At 35.7% G+C, this 14,557-nt stretch overlaps 1 protein-coding gene across 8 annotated transcripts in view; it reads left to right on the forward strand.

The window, feature by feature from the left end:
• LOC105320073 (uncharacterized) overlaps positions 1–14,557 on the forward strand; it is a 30,289-nt gene continuing 15,732 nt past the window's right edge. Inside the window, exons 1-5 of one of the 8 annotated variants that reach the window (XM_034475653.2) lie at positions 1–155; positions 272–372; positions 3,327–3,631; positions 5,471–5,683; positions 5,901–6,028. In XM_034475653.2, the coding sequence (XP_034331544.2) occupies positions 3,519–3,631; positions 5,471–5,683; positions 5,901–6,028 (454 nt within the window). In that variant the 5' untranslated portion in view covers positions 1–155; positions 272–372; positions 3,327–3,518. Of the gene's footprint in view, positions 175–271; positions 373–901; positions 1,416–2,194; positions 2,404–3,326; positions 3,632–5,470; positions 5,684–5,900; positions 6,029–7,602; positions 8,001–8,197; positions 8,820–10,522; positions 10,631–13,097; positions 13,907–14,557 lie in introns of those variants that run through there. The other 7 variants (XM_066072272.1, XM_034475654.2, XM_034475655.2 and 4 more) reach the window with 7 other exon arrangements.

Consider the following 14,557-nt stretch of genomic DNA (forward strand, 5'->3'; position numbering starts at 1 on the left):
TTTTTTCCAAATAAAGCACCTTGCACGCAAGGCTTTGCCCGTGGTGTTGTATGATGCCTGTTGGGAGAACACACTTAGATTATCTTCAGTAATCTCCCCTGAGGAGTGTTTTCTGTAGAGATTAGTGGAGCAGATTTTGCAAGTGGACATCTATGGTGTGTGATTGTAGCACAGGTTCAATCAGACAAGATTTCTTTTTATGAGAATAATTAGTATTGTATGTACAGTACATGTTTTGAATTCATCACATCTGGGAATGTTTTGATTGCAGGTTTAAAAGTGTGTTTGTGACTGAGAGATTTGCCTTATACAATAGCCATGCTAGCAGTGCTCAGGAAGGCTCTATAAATGTAGCTGTACATGACACAATATGTAAGTACTATTCTGCTGCTGTATACCATTATGTTCACTCCAAGTACATGTATATATTTTGATTTCATTTATGAAAGATGCATTACAGTACTTATAAGTTATATGGCAGTAAATAATCGTGTGTTTGCAGTGGGGTTATTTTATTTTTGTATTTTAAATGTAGCGATGCAGGGTTTTAAATTTGAATGCATTACCTTTGTTGCCAAACTTATTATTGGCATGCCATATAACATATTTGGATGATCGAGCTTTATACATTTATAATGTTTGATCATTGAATGTACATGCTATTTTAAAGCATTAAGGAATGTCGCTCTGTTAATTTCAGAATGGTAATTCTGTGTTAACATCAGATAAAAGCTGTTTACTGTATCAACTTAGAATTCTTTAATGTACGCTTCACTGGATCAGTAAACTCAGGTACACAGGTAAACTAGCTGTCTATGTTTCCTCCGTTTCTTTTCCTTTGAATTTATATGACATATTAGAAAACACTCATCCTCCCTGTTTACCGTATTAAGTTTTGATAACTTTATTGCATTGAAGTGTGTATTGAAACTATTCAGAGATAAGGTTTGTGCAGTGTTCAGCACTGAACCAGTTTGTAGACGTGGAGTATATAACTGATCTATCGGCCCTTGTGAACACCTTGCAGTCTCGTTAAGTCCTCAGGTAACCATCAGGGCCTCTCTCTGGGTCATTGGACAGGTGTGACAGGTAGAGGCTATTTTTAGACATGGTCTATTCACGGAAAGGGCCTCCCTTCTAGTGTTTTTCTTTGTGAGCTAATGTTTGCTTGTTTGGAGTTTGAAAATCTGTATACACTTTGTTAACATACAAGTTTGTGGGGGTGTGGATTGAAAGGAAGAGATTTTGTAACGATGGGGGAGACACACATTGCGAAATTTTGGTGTATTTAAAAAGTTTCTGCGTGAAATTCCGTAAAGAATTTTAATCTGTGTCAACTGTGCTTGCGTGGCCCGGTGGGTTTAAATCAGCTGGGAATTCTGTTTTGAACGGTAGGAGGATTTTACGAATTAAAGGTAACGTATGACTTCTTGTTTCATAATATTAATTTTATAGACGTGTTCAAAGATAAGAAGGTTGTCATTGTTTGAAATTAATGTCGTTGTTTTGTCAAAATTACATCACTAGGTGTCTCCAATATTGTTTCATAATAGGGTGCAGTAGATTAAGAGAGATCTAGGGACGTGATTTAGTTTGAGACAGCTAGCTAGAGTTCATTAATTGAAAGGAAAGGGTTCTGGGGAACGTCAGTGAAAGTATTTGTGGTAATCAAATGGCTATACATGTACGTACTTCGGCTAGGATATTTGACAGCTAGAGTATGTGACACAAGATAGGATCAAAGCATTACTGTGAAAATTTATGTACACCTCCCCTCCCCCCCCCCCCCAAAAAAAAAAACGGTGAAAAATGATTTCAATATCAAAACACAGTACACACATGAAATATGACATTGACTCTGAGCTTGTGTAAAAATCAGAATATCAAACCTTTAGTTTGTTTGAATGAATGAAATTCTTGATAAAGATTTATATATGAAAGATCTATCCAAGAGACCAGGTCTGTGGGTTACTGAGGCAAGGGTTCAGTGACACATCAGATACTAATTAAGATGTCCCCACCTGTACCACCCCTCAATTACCTCTGTCAGGTACAGTAGAACTTGTGACTGTGTAACAGCTGATGCTGATGCTCCGTGTCACATCACACTCCACCACACAATGGGGGCACACAACAGGTGGGCCGGTAATGCGAGGGATGCGATTGCATCTTAAACAGTTGCTCTATCTGTAATAAAAGTAGAAAATCGATCGGTACAACATGGTCTCAAGACAAACAAATTGAAGAAATGTGTGTAACTGTGACAAACTTGGATATTAAGGGGACTGCATAAAGGGAAATGTTTTCTAGAGTTGAATTTCTCTAATGATTTGTTGCTGGATGTAACTGATGCTCTTTTGGAGAGGGGTGGAGGTGTTTATGCAGAGGGTTTTAACTTTTAAGGTATTTGTTTACCTGAGGTTGACTCAACCATTTGCACTTAAATGCAGATATATATCACTCATATATGTAGTTGCTGTGCAGAATGTCATCAACAACAGTCTGAATTGAATTGGTATTTTGTTGAAGGAGTACTTTTATAAGATATTCTTTCTTTTGCAGCTAATAAGTCAAAAAACAGTTTGAACAATTGATTGTTAAAAATTGTTTAATGTGCTCTGGGAATTATACATGTATTGGCTGGCCACTTAGCTCATCTTTGAAAAATGAGTCAAACCTGGTTTTTCGTTTTTATAGGCATTGGATATTCAGATTGTCAATGTCTCTGATGAAATTTTGTATGTCTGTCTGCCTCTCTTAGTCTTATATTTTTAATGCACTGGGTTTGCTGTTGTTGAAACATCCATTCATTAAAAATGTTTTAATTATGTCATCATAGTTTGTTCACTTTTGGCAGTTGTAAACAGTAATGAAAAGTACTTAGAACTTTGTGGTAGCATGCAAGTTATTATAATTTTAATACACTTATTTTTTTTTGGGGGGGGGGGTGGTGTTTGAATGTTTGCATTCCACACATAGTGAAAATTTTTCTAAGGACACATAATGGTAGTTTGTGATCAATGTAAGATTATAAGATAGATCTTTCAGCCTAGTCAAATGTTTTAGGGTGTTGTCACCTGTTGTCCCAGATTGCGTAATGTTTTGTAGATAACTGAATAAAATGGACTTTACAGGCAGGTATCAAAAAGTCCAATTAAAGAGAAGGCCTTTTAAAATTCTTACAGACTTAAAATTTGTTGTGAGCGATGATGTAATGTGGTCTTTAAAAATAAAGGCCTAATTAGATGTTTCTTTGTTATTAATTTGCAATAGATTAGTTGTGTATATACTGTCATTTGTGATGTTATTACTGTTCTATTTTTCAGGAACTTGTGATGGTAACATAGCATTCTAGGCTGCAGGTTACTTTGTGTTTAAACATTTCTATTTGAGAGACTGATAAGAATACCACATGTAACAGTAAATTCTACGGCAGGCCAAAGCAATATACCACCAAATGATGGAGTAACAGCACTCTTCGTTGGTTGAAATCCTGAAGGAGGGACTCCTTTCCTCCAATGATGGAGGAGCTCTTGAATCTGGACAATTTGTCCCAGGAGGAGAAGGACAAGATCCTCGGTGTCCTCCAAAAGGACGAGATGGTCCGCCAAGCCGAGGACAAGAAAATCTGGTGGGTATGATCCAAGTGTTATGTTATATACTGAAGTATGCACTCATGGGACTGAAAGATTTCCTCTAAGTATCAGTGCAGTGAGATTTGCTTGTCCATTCAAGATTTCTTGAAAGTTGTGATATTTTGAAAAAATCAGAAATTGAAATTGTCACTAAACCTTATCAAACAACCTTGAGGTGGCTTGCAGCAGTCATATCTATGCTAGTATGCTATTCCTTCTGTTTTGTATCTTAGAATTCTATCTGTCCATAGGATGAGATCAAACTCTGTGCATTAGATAAAGACGTTTTCATATGTACCTAAAATTACACATACATTGTGTTAATTATATGTAATGCTCTGACATATAAGAAGTTTTGTGTAGGTGTGTAATATATGTATAGGCCTGGTACAAATTCAGAATATCGGTATTGAAATGGCCACCACAGCTGTTATTAACATTACTCCATTAAGGGCACTATGAAGTTTTGAAATATCAATTGCATTATGAAATATGAAGGAGACATTTGTTACACATGACATTGCTCATGTTGTTCAGAAGTTCAATTGGAGGCATTCTCTCATAATGCAATGATTAAGCTAAAACTGCCTATTTGCCTCACATTAAATATATGTACCATGTGTGCATGTATAATTTTTTTGATTAAACAGAAATTCCCGCCTTTTGTATACCTAATACCATCCCTATTCCAACCCCTTTCTGTGCTCAACATTTCTTTTCTCAAACGTTCTCTCCATGATGCAGCTTCATAAATAAGGATTCCATGAAAAGACTTTATTTATGTTCATGAACAAGTATTTAGAGTTTTAAAAATGTAAACCTTTTATATGTATACATGTATTTAGACAGAAAAAAAATATGTTAAGCAGTAAAGCAAAGCAAACAACCTTTAATGTGATAATAAGATTGTTTATATATATTGTACTATTGAAAAATGATTAAGGGAATTAATATATTTAATAGCATTTGAGATTTCTGGTTATTTCTTAAGGGCTGTTTTCATGCAATTATTCTGTTTTATAAGGACAGATAAACTTTTAAAATACTACTATATAAAGGGAAATTTTTCGCCCATTTTCGCCCTTGTCAGCGGGCGAATATTAGACTGGGCGAATTCTATGTCACAAAAAATATTTCTGCATAACACATCTGCATTTGGGCGAATTCAGGACAGGGCGAAGCCATATGCAAGTGAATAAGGGCGACAATAACCCTGTATTCAGTATCCATAGAAAATTCATTCAGGCTAGATTCATTAATTTTGATGTTACGTGGTTGTGAATCACCCATCCAGGTTTGAAATAAATCTAGCTGTTAATTATCATGTTTATCAAATAGAAAACCCTGAACTGTATTTAAGGTGGTATGGGGCACCTTTTTGTTGATATTAATGTGGATAAAAGTACATAATAATCAAGATACTTTCACTGGTTTATAAGTTTTAAATTTTGCTATTTGACCAAAAAATAAGTATTAAAAGTTTTTTTAAAGGTAAAATTTATAATAAGCACCAGCATGATTCGAACTCATGACATCATACAGATTCATAGGTAACGCTATAACCCATTGCACTCTGCTGTTAGGTAAGAACAATGGGAAAGAATACATTTATGAACTCATACCATACTTGATTTTATTGTTTATTTTGATAGGAAGTACGTCACAATATGGAAGTGTCTTATACCACCTTAAAAAGTCAACAAAATTGACAATATATACCAAAAACAGATTGTGTTGCATTTTGTTTATCCTTTTACTCATGTGTACCATTTTGTAAACACTTGTTTCACAAAAGAATTTGATATGAATGTTGATTTTTCTTGCTCCATGAACAGTCAGCTCAAGTCGGAGATCCAGGCAATCCGGATGAAGAGTGTGCTCCGTGCAGGAGACGACCTCTCCAAGATATGTGCTCGGTGTCACACGGAGCTGGGATTGTTCTTCAACCGCGGCGACCTGTGTCCAAACTGCCGCTTCAGAGTGTGCAACATGTGTAAGGAGAACCTGTTCCAAGGAAAGTGGCTGTGTGTGTTGTGTTACAAACAAAGGTACGGCAACACATCAGTATATTTCTTTAAAATTGTGTTCCTTAGGTTTAAATAATGGGTATTTTTTTTTCTTTTTAAAATTACAAGCTAGGATAAGCTGGATAAAATGAAATTTGATTTTCTGATTTGAAATTTTTCATACCTGCACTGTATCAATTTTGAATAGAAAGCTGTAGATGACTAATGGAATGTTTGGTTTGGGTTTTTTTGTATATAGGCAGCTGAAGTTTTTTATGGGGGACTACAGCTCTGGTCAGCTGACCCGCTGGCCGTCAGGTGGTGACCTGGTAAAAGCCTCCATCCACAAGTTATCTGTGTTCAAAGGTAGGACAACTCAAGCATCAGGTGTGTAGTTACCTGTGACCAGTGGGAGTTCTTTCCCTTGATTGCTGTTGCAGCTTCTGCCGCAATATTTGTTGTTCATCGCTACGGTAATTTGATCTCTACTAGGTGCAAGAAGATTCAGTGAGATTGGATGTCGTTTTAAGAACAGATTTTTACTTTCTTTTTAAATACCTTTCCAACATGTGATTGAAAAAGACTGCTTGAAGGTGTTCTTAATATGAATAAACCAATTTTTGCTAAGTCTGGTTGAAAATTTACTAAATTTATTTTCTGAAAAATATACTCCTTTCCCCTTCTCTCTTGTCTTCCAACTATCTGAAGTAATCACAAACCAAACCCTCCTTTAAAAAAAAAAAAAAAAAAAAAAAAAAAAATTGGGTTATGTTGTTTTTATGTTACAAATTCCTGGTAATGAATTAAAGCAATTAAGTGCCACATTTTTCCATGGAGATTTAAACAATAGAAATCTATGACACAGCTGCTTCATTCCCATGTTAACAACAAGTTGTTATGCCAATGATGAATATTGTACAAACTGTATCGCTTTGGCTTTGATGCCAAACTAGAATTGATTTTCGATCATAGAAACAGCTGGCAATCTCTTGCATCTTTTATATTTTAAATGCCTCTGAAGTTTACTGTCAAACAAATTGTTTTGGTCTGTCTTTTTATCTGCATTGATGCAAACATAACTTTGCATGGTCATACCTTCTGAATTATACAAGATAAAGACTTCATATCAGGTCAAGTAAAGGTCAATGTCAGAGGTCAGTAATGGGTCAAGGTTGTTGAGCTCTCCTCTTTGACACATACTTATTTTGGTTAATTTTTTTGTCTCTCTGTAATTATAAAAGACATGGTTGTTAGAATTTTATGATCAGCAATAAGACTAGCTGTGCCTGTCCCTTCAGAATTGTCAGAAAAATAATAATCAGTGTAACAGTCCACCATGAGGGGATCTTGACGAGATAAGGAAAGAATAAAGGATTTATTACACTGAGAACTAATGTGATTGAGCATAACTCGGGGTATTGGATAGGATTATGCCAGGTTTATTGACACATTATAGTTTGAATCCTAGCTTTATCAGCCTGGAATTGCATTCTGATATGGACTGAGCTATTAAAACAGTGGCCGTGTTTTTATTTTGTATCTATTACAGAGGAATAATAACAACTTTACAAGTCTTTGTATTGTCTATTTCAGAACACGATGAATAATGCAGAGTTTGAATGCATTCAATATTTCGGTTAATAATGCATTAGTATTGATTTCAGTTGTATCAATATCAGATGCTGTATATATCAAACAAAAGCTCTTGAATTTGAAATTTGTTTTAGTGGAGACTTTTCATTATTTATCATGTTTTTTGTTTGTTTTTTGGAAAAGAAGAGTTTGAATTTAAGATTTATATTAATTTGGTTTTATATTTTCTCAAACATGCACCAGCAAATCAAGATACACGTACGAATTACGCAATGAGACTAAAAAGTGTCTATAGAGAAATCTCTTGGTTATTTTGGAACTTTGTTGGATCTCTGTGATGTAGAACAGCATGATCAAGGCTTTATGATTAGTGGAGTTGCCATGTCAGATCAATTGTTTGGCTGTTACAGTCTTCTGTTTACAAATGCACAAATGTCACAGTGGAAGAAATGCAGATTCCTCGGTCTGTAATTGATTTGATGAATTCTCTAGTAGCACGGAGCTCAGGGTGTCTCTAACCTACTTATAGCTGCCCTGATGCCACCATCATCTGTTTGTTGACCGTTCCCTGCCATAACTCTAGTGTATATGCATATTAACTGGTTTGTTCTGTTTATCAATTTGAGGGATGATCAATGAAGATTTAATGGCTATTGGATTTATATAGACTAATGTAGGTGGTCATAGTTGGTATTGTAAAGTACTGCAAGGATGTCAGAGTCCCGTAGGCCGGCAGCGGACCACAAAGTCAGCTAGTGAGTAGTACGTGAGTATCATTGTCTTATCTTATAATTCACTCCTTGTTTTTGGTGGACTGAGGGTGGATTATAGGGTGAGGGAAGGCGGAATATAATGGTATGTATTGTATCATTTCTCGACCAAAAAGGATAAGACCCCCCCGCCCCCTTCGGCTTACCCTTCAAAATGAATCAATCAATAGTTAATTAGTCAAGGAGCACTTAATTGAGTAACTTAATTTTGTGTGCAGAAAAATTGTCTATTACCTGTTATATGTCTTTGTTACAAGTATGTGTACTGTAATGAGCACATTCAGACAGAGGGAAGAGGAAATGAGAGCTGCAGGCATTAGATATTAGGATACGATAGAGAGTACAGTTACATGCTTTGAGACTAGCCACAGTGAGAGACATGGGCCCTGCAGTCTCCCCCGAGTGATGCTTTATAGGGCAGCAAGATCGGACTCCCTGTAATTAGGCACCCTGACCGTGGAGAGAGATGCCTGGTCTATGTCTTACGAGGGACCATAGACCGGACACCTGATAATGTCATTATTGGAGGAGACGGGAGACAGGAATTCTGTTCTCTGGACCATCAATGTGTTAATTGAACACTGCGCCTCAGTCCGGCTTTGTTATGGGATAGCCTCAGTGTTTCCCTGGTAGTCTCCGGCTTCTCTCTATCCAATTGTGCAGATCTATATCATTGTAACCTTGGAATATCATTAGATGGAATTAGGTTGATTTCTTTGAAAACAGCTGGTTGAGAGTGATTTCTATTAATGGATATAAAAATCACAAAGTATGTGTGTGCACATCTTGAGAACAGGTTATTGATATTTTGAATGGTAAGTGCAGACATTTGTATCTGATATAAATTAGATCAATGTACTAGATATGTTGTCAATAGAATTAACCCTTTGGCAATGCTTTTCATTTTTCTGCTCAAACAATATTAGGGTATAATATGATTCAGACATGATAGATGTATGTATAATGTACACATACAAATTAGTGACTGAAAATTTTGTAGTCTAGAAAAGTGATGTAAGTATAGAAGATGCATAAGACTACACAAAGAAATACAAAAAGAGCAAATGTTTGCAACAGGCTTAAAACCTGAGGAGGAACAAGGTCAATATTATTGGCGTGTCTGACACTAATTCATGGTGTGTTTTCTGGATTCTGCAGTATCTCAGAAACCACAATGCTTCCTATATGTGTCTGTGTTTGGCATTGATAGATAAATATATATATAAATATGTTGAAGGTCCCTGGTGGTGCTTCCACTGGAAACTGGTTTTCCGTTTAGTGTTCCCACTCCATTGACATTGAATGGATTCAATAGAACGGGGATAGGGGGTCTTGATCACATTTGCTAACAGGGAGAACTTTAACAAATAAATATGGAAAAAAAGATCAATGATGAATTTCCTCATTGGTTTCAATTTATCATACCATTAAGTTTGCAAAAATAGGTAGATAGATGTATAATTTAAACATAAGACCAATTAGAAAAATTACGGTAATTAAATGATGACTTTGAAAGTAGACCCTAGTGGCCATAAAATTCCCTTTAAGCACACTAACGTTATATTAAGTGTCATCCTTTATGCATATAGGCATACATTTTTGTAGAAGAAATGATAGAAGTTTTGTAAAGGTGAAAAAAGTTTCTATTTTTTAGTCTTGCAAAAACTCACTCGACTGCAATATAGAGTGACTACTTGACTGCAGTAGCTGTGAGAGAAATCAGATTCATGTGACTGAATGTTTATGGATAAATAAAGCTTTGAAGCATTGTTTCAAATAGCATGACAATTACAAAAAGAAATGCAGTGGATACAGAACACGCTTAAATGATCAATATATTAATTGTCAAAAATGTTGTAGCAATTTATTGCGATTGAGAGAAGTTGTGTCAATAATCGTGTTAAATCTTTGACCTGTGGATCAGATTTTTGGTTTTCTCGATAATGCTGACCAAGTTTTCCTCCAACTGTGTCACATTTCACAGCAATTGTCATTTCTCTGCTCCGGAAAATTGGATTTAGAAATGACCTCGTTCATCAGGGCAAGTGATATTGCAGTGAAGCAGGGACCGGCAGCTGATATAGCATTAGCGTGAGGACCAGGATTCTAGGATTATTATACAGTGTGTGTGAGCTTGACGCCCATAGTGTGTCAGGAAATGATCATACAATGTCTTTTTTTCCCATTGGATATATGAATTAGCTGGGCTGGTGTGCGTGATACTTCTGTTTTATCAATAAATCAGATCGTGTTGGGGCTGTTATGCTCCTTGTACATGTATGTGTATATAGTCGTTTGATTGTCCAATAACATTCGTTGTTTTTTATCTTCTCGTTTAACACAAGAGATTCCAAATAGATTCTTCAAACCCAGCTGCCATTACTGTATATGGACTGTTATCCATCACTGGGAGTACATTGAAGAAATGAAGTGTGTTTGATGATAATTAGGTAGCTATTAATGATGACAATTCATTTCACAGTGTGTTGAATCTTAAAGTGGCCATTATTTTTAACAGCGTGCTAAGTCCTGAGCAGCATTGAGTATGTGCTGCTGAGAGGGATAATGCTGGAGAGGTTCCGAATGCTCATTCTGGAGGCCACTGGGGCCCCCGCCTCCCCCACAGGTACCTGGATGTTGTACATCTGTCAGTGCTGTTGTTGTGAACCTGTTTCTTAATTTCTACTGTAGTTTTTTTTTTTTTTTTTCGTAGAATTTATTTTGTATTTTAGAATAAGAGTTATTTGAAAATATATTTGAGATGCAACAAACTTTCTTGATCATTTTCTTTCATTCCCTTCAGTGACTTGTTTTATGTTCCACAGATGAACCCCTTTTGTTCTGCAGTGTAGTCTTTCCAGATTGTTGATTAAACATGTTAACGTTGTCACCATACCATAAACTCTAAAATATTCCCTACTTCCCTACTCTTGTTTTTGCTTGTATTGTTAGAAATTGTATTGTTCCTAGAAAGGAGTTGTACAACATACCCTTTGTTCTGTATGGTACGTAGTATAATTGATGAAGATTTATTTGTATGAAATAGATATGTTTATTCTGGTATACATTTATTGATACACTCTGTGACTTCTTACATCAGCTAGTATATCCTGATGCCACATAACTAACCTTAATTCAAAGCACATAGCAATATCCCCATAAAGAATATTGAACATAAAAACCACTTTGACTTACACAGCAGATCTTTTCCTGCATACAGTATACACATATACCGAAGTATATATAACCAGCTTTTTATCTTGTGTCCATATGACTCCGGTGCTGGTATTCTTGACAACTCCTGAACAGATAATTTAGGTAATCTGTCTCTCAAATAGGGTTTTGTGTTCTTTGGAGTAAATTATTTATAGGGCGTTATATATTTTTAGTTTCTTTCTAATATTGACTTTTCTTTCGTGCTTCAGACAGCTGCTCATATCCTTTTAAGATTGTTCATTAAAATTTTCAGCCAGCAATGTTAGTTCTATTAAGAAATCTTCAATTTTCTTACTGTCATTTAATCATAATAAAAACAATTTCAGTGCAATATCATCAGTTAACTATGGTCTGCATGATTTGATAACAGCAAACGTACACTCTTAAGATGCCTGCATGGAAAAAGAACAAATGCCCAAGAGCTGATGTTTTTGTTTTTCCTCAAAATCAACAGAGAAGCAGCTACATATAGTCTACTAAAATTGTGTGTTTGCTGCTAGTCTCAATCAATGAAACTTGACACCATTGGCCAAAAGTAAAGCATTTGTTATTTGGTTGGGAGACCTGAGGGAGGGTTCTAAACAGTGAAGATTTTACAGCATTTCAGATGTTTCCCTCCCAGAGTGGGCTCTGTCTTTGCCAAGTTTGGTGTGTGGTGAAAAGTTTATCTGTCAATACAGTTGTTTTTGTTTCTACATGGATTCCTAAAAATATTCACAGCTAAATTGAATATATGTTCAAAGCAATTTTCACACAAATTGTTATTAGAGACTCTCTCTCTCTCTCTCTCTCTCTCTCTCTCTCTCTCTCTCTCTCTCTCTCTCTCTCTGTGTGCAAGACAGAGGCTTCTATACTATTCTGTACTATAGGATGATTTTACAAGTACAAGGTGTACCTTAACCAATTTATCATGAAGGTCAAAGGTCAAGGTTCACAGTTAAACAATGTATGGTCTTGGAACCTTGTTTGGAAAATAAAGGCATTACTGATTCAACTGTTCAAGGTTAGAAAACCATAATTTGGTACAGAGGCCGCTAATGAGGAAGGAAGAACCATATTTACTGAAGAAAGATGAGTGTTTTAATTATGTTCTGTTGGCAAAACTGGTCTCCAGATCTCCAGATATAAGAGAGTTAATTACAGACATCCTTTAGATAATAAATTACTGTTTTTACTCTTTTCCTAATGCCGCTGTGAAGTCTCCACATCGAATTTCGATCAGATGATAGACTATCCTCTGATTGAAATCTAATGTAAAAGACTTACAAGGGCATCGATATGTAGGGTATTGATCTATCAGTAAGCAGGTGCTATTGTATGTACAACGATATCAAAAGTTTTAAGCTTATGTTCAGCAGACTTAACTTTCATGTGACATCCAAGGAAATTTAGCCTTTCAATACAATACAGAAAATCATCAATTTCAGGGGACAGAAAGTCAAGGTTATGCTCCCTGTAATCAACTTTTGAAGTAACATGTTTCATATGGATGATTTAATATGCTCTTACTATCAGACATGTTATTTGAAATGAATATGCGTAAGCTCTTGTATATAGTTGCAGAGTGGGCTAATACATTGTATTATTGGAGATCAAACCAACTGCTATGATGAAATTGTCAGAGCTACTATATATGGTAAATGCTCAGCCCTTATTTTACTCTATACTAACTGTTTATGACAACCTACCTCCCCCCCCCCCCCCCCCCCCCCCCACCAAAGAAAAAAAAAAATTAAAGAATGAGACTCGAAGCCACAACAAATGAAAAATCAGTCAAAACCGGACGTATCATTAATCCAGACCTAGTTACAAGCCTATAGTCTATGTGGGTTTGCTCCACTGGGAAGGCCATGCATCCAGTAGAATTAGAATACAGATAGACATTTTATGCATGAACTGCAGCTCTGCTGTTTGTTTTGAAGGGAATCTGGTTGACATGCTTATTTTTTATTCATTGTGTTCATCAGTGGATGAATAAGGAGTCTTGATCGTGCAGTGGATGGAGAGTTGACTGTTTCATTCCTGTTACTATGAATCTTGTTGACAAACAGTAACCCGCCTCACTTGTTTAGTTTGAGGACTGTCTCATCCCTCCAATATCATGTGATATGTGGTGGGATGTTTCGTTTTGAGTGTGATGATATATTACAATATGTAGTCAGCTACTGGGAATTGGTACACCTTTTAAGTGACAATGACTGACTTTATTGGTGTTCAAAGCTAGCATTTGATCACTGTACCAAGCTGATGGTTAGCAATTTTCTAAAGTGTGATCAAAACTTAAGGATGGGAATTATTGATAGATGTAAAGGACTGTGTCGAGTCCGTTGACTAATGAAGAGGAAATATGCTTTTTAATGATTTTCCAAGAAATTTAGTTTGGAATAAAATGTTGGAAAAGAATTGATGGAAATAATATGCCTTTTGAAATGAGTGAAATGGATGTTCTAATGCAATTGATATGATTGCATGTCAGTTGGGTGGATATTTTTTTTTTCCATATCTTCGATCAAGTGTATGTAAAAACATGCGTGAATGGCTGTATTTCATTACTGAATTGATCAGCTTGGATGTGTTAGGAGACGAGGCATGCTAAATGCCCAAAACCTGTGTTTTCCGAGAATTCTGTGCTGTTTCAGACAACTCAGACATCCTCATGTCACACAGGGCGGAGAGCCGGAGCAAGGTAAACCTATCCACTTCATAGTGTTACAGTGTAATAAGAAGAGTCTGATGTCAAAATAGCTCTGATGGCAGGCTTGGTTTATATTTTAATGAAGATTGTTCAATAAGAAAACATTACATATTAGCATTGTTTAGCATTGATTCAGTACCAGTATTTCATTATTGATCTAATTCTGTTTATCTGAAAGTTGATATTTTCTTGCGTTCCATGACACTTGAAAATCTGTCACATATGACAGTGTCATTTGAAGAATGGCATAAAAAATCATCAAGCTTTCTCTAATATCTTTCTTTATTAGTAACTAAAACTTTTAACCCTTAAAATATTTGACCAGTAAATGCATTTTAAAAAACTCTCATGAACTTCAAGGTTAAAATATGTAAAAGTCTTGGTGAATCTCGAACTCACAACTTTCAGATCAGTAGCTGATGCATTATCCTATTGCGCTATACACTGTTAGACAACAAAATTGTGAAATGATAGGTGTGTTAAAAAAAGTTAATTTCATCGTTTATTTCAAAAGAAAGTTGATACAATATGGAAGTGCCCTATACCTTGTTGAGCAAGTAGATATAGTATTATTGCTATATGTCAGGTCCAACTGGTACCAAATTCAACACATTGAAACAGTGCATATTCTGTGCATGTCTT

This window comes from Magallana gigas, chromosome 9 (assembly GCF_963853765.1).
Source record: "Magallana gigas chromosome 9, xbMagGiga1.1, whole genome shotgun sequence".
Classification (NCBI taxonomy): Eukaryota; Metazoa; Mollusca; class Bivalvia; order Ostreida; family Ostreidae; genus Magallana; species Magallana gigas.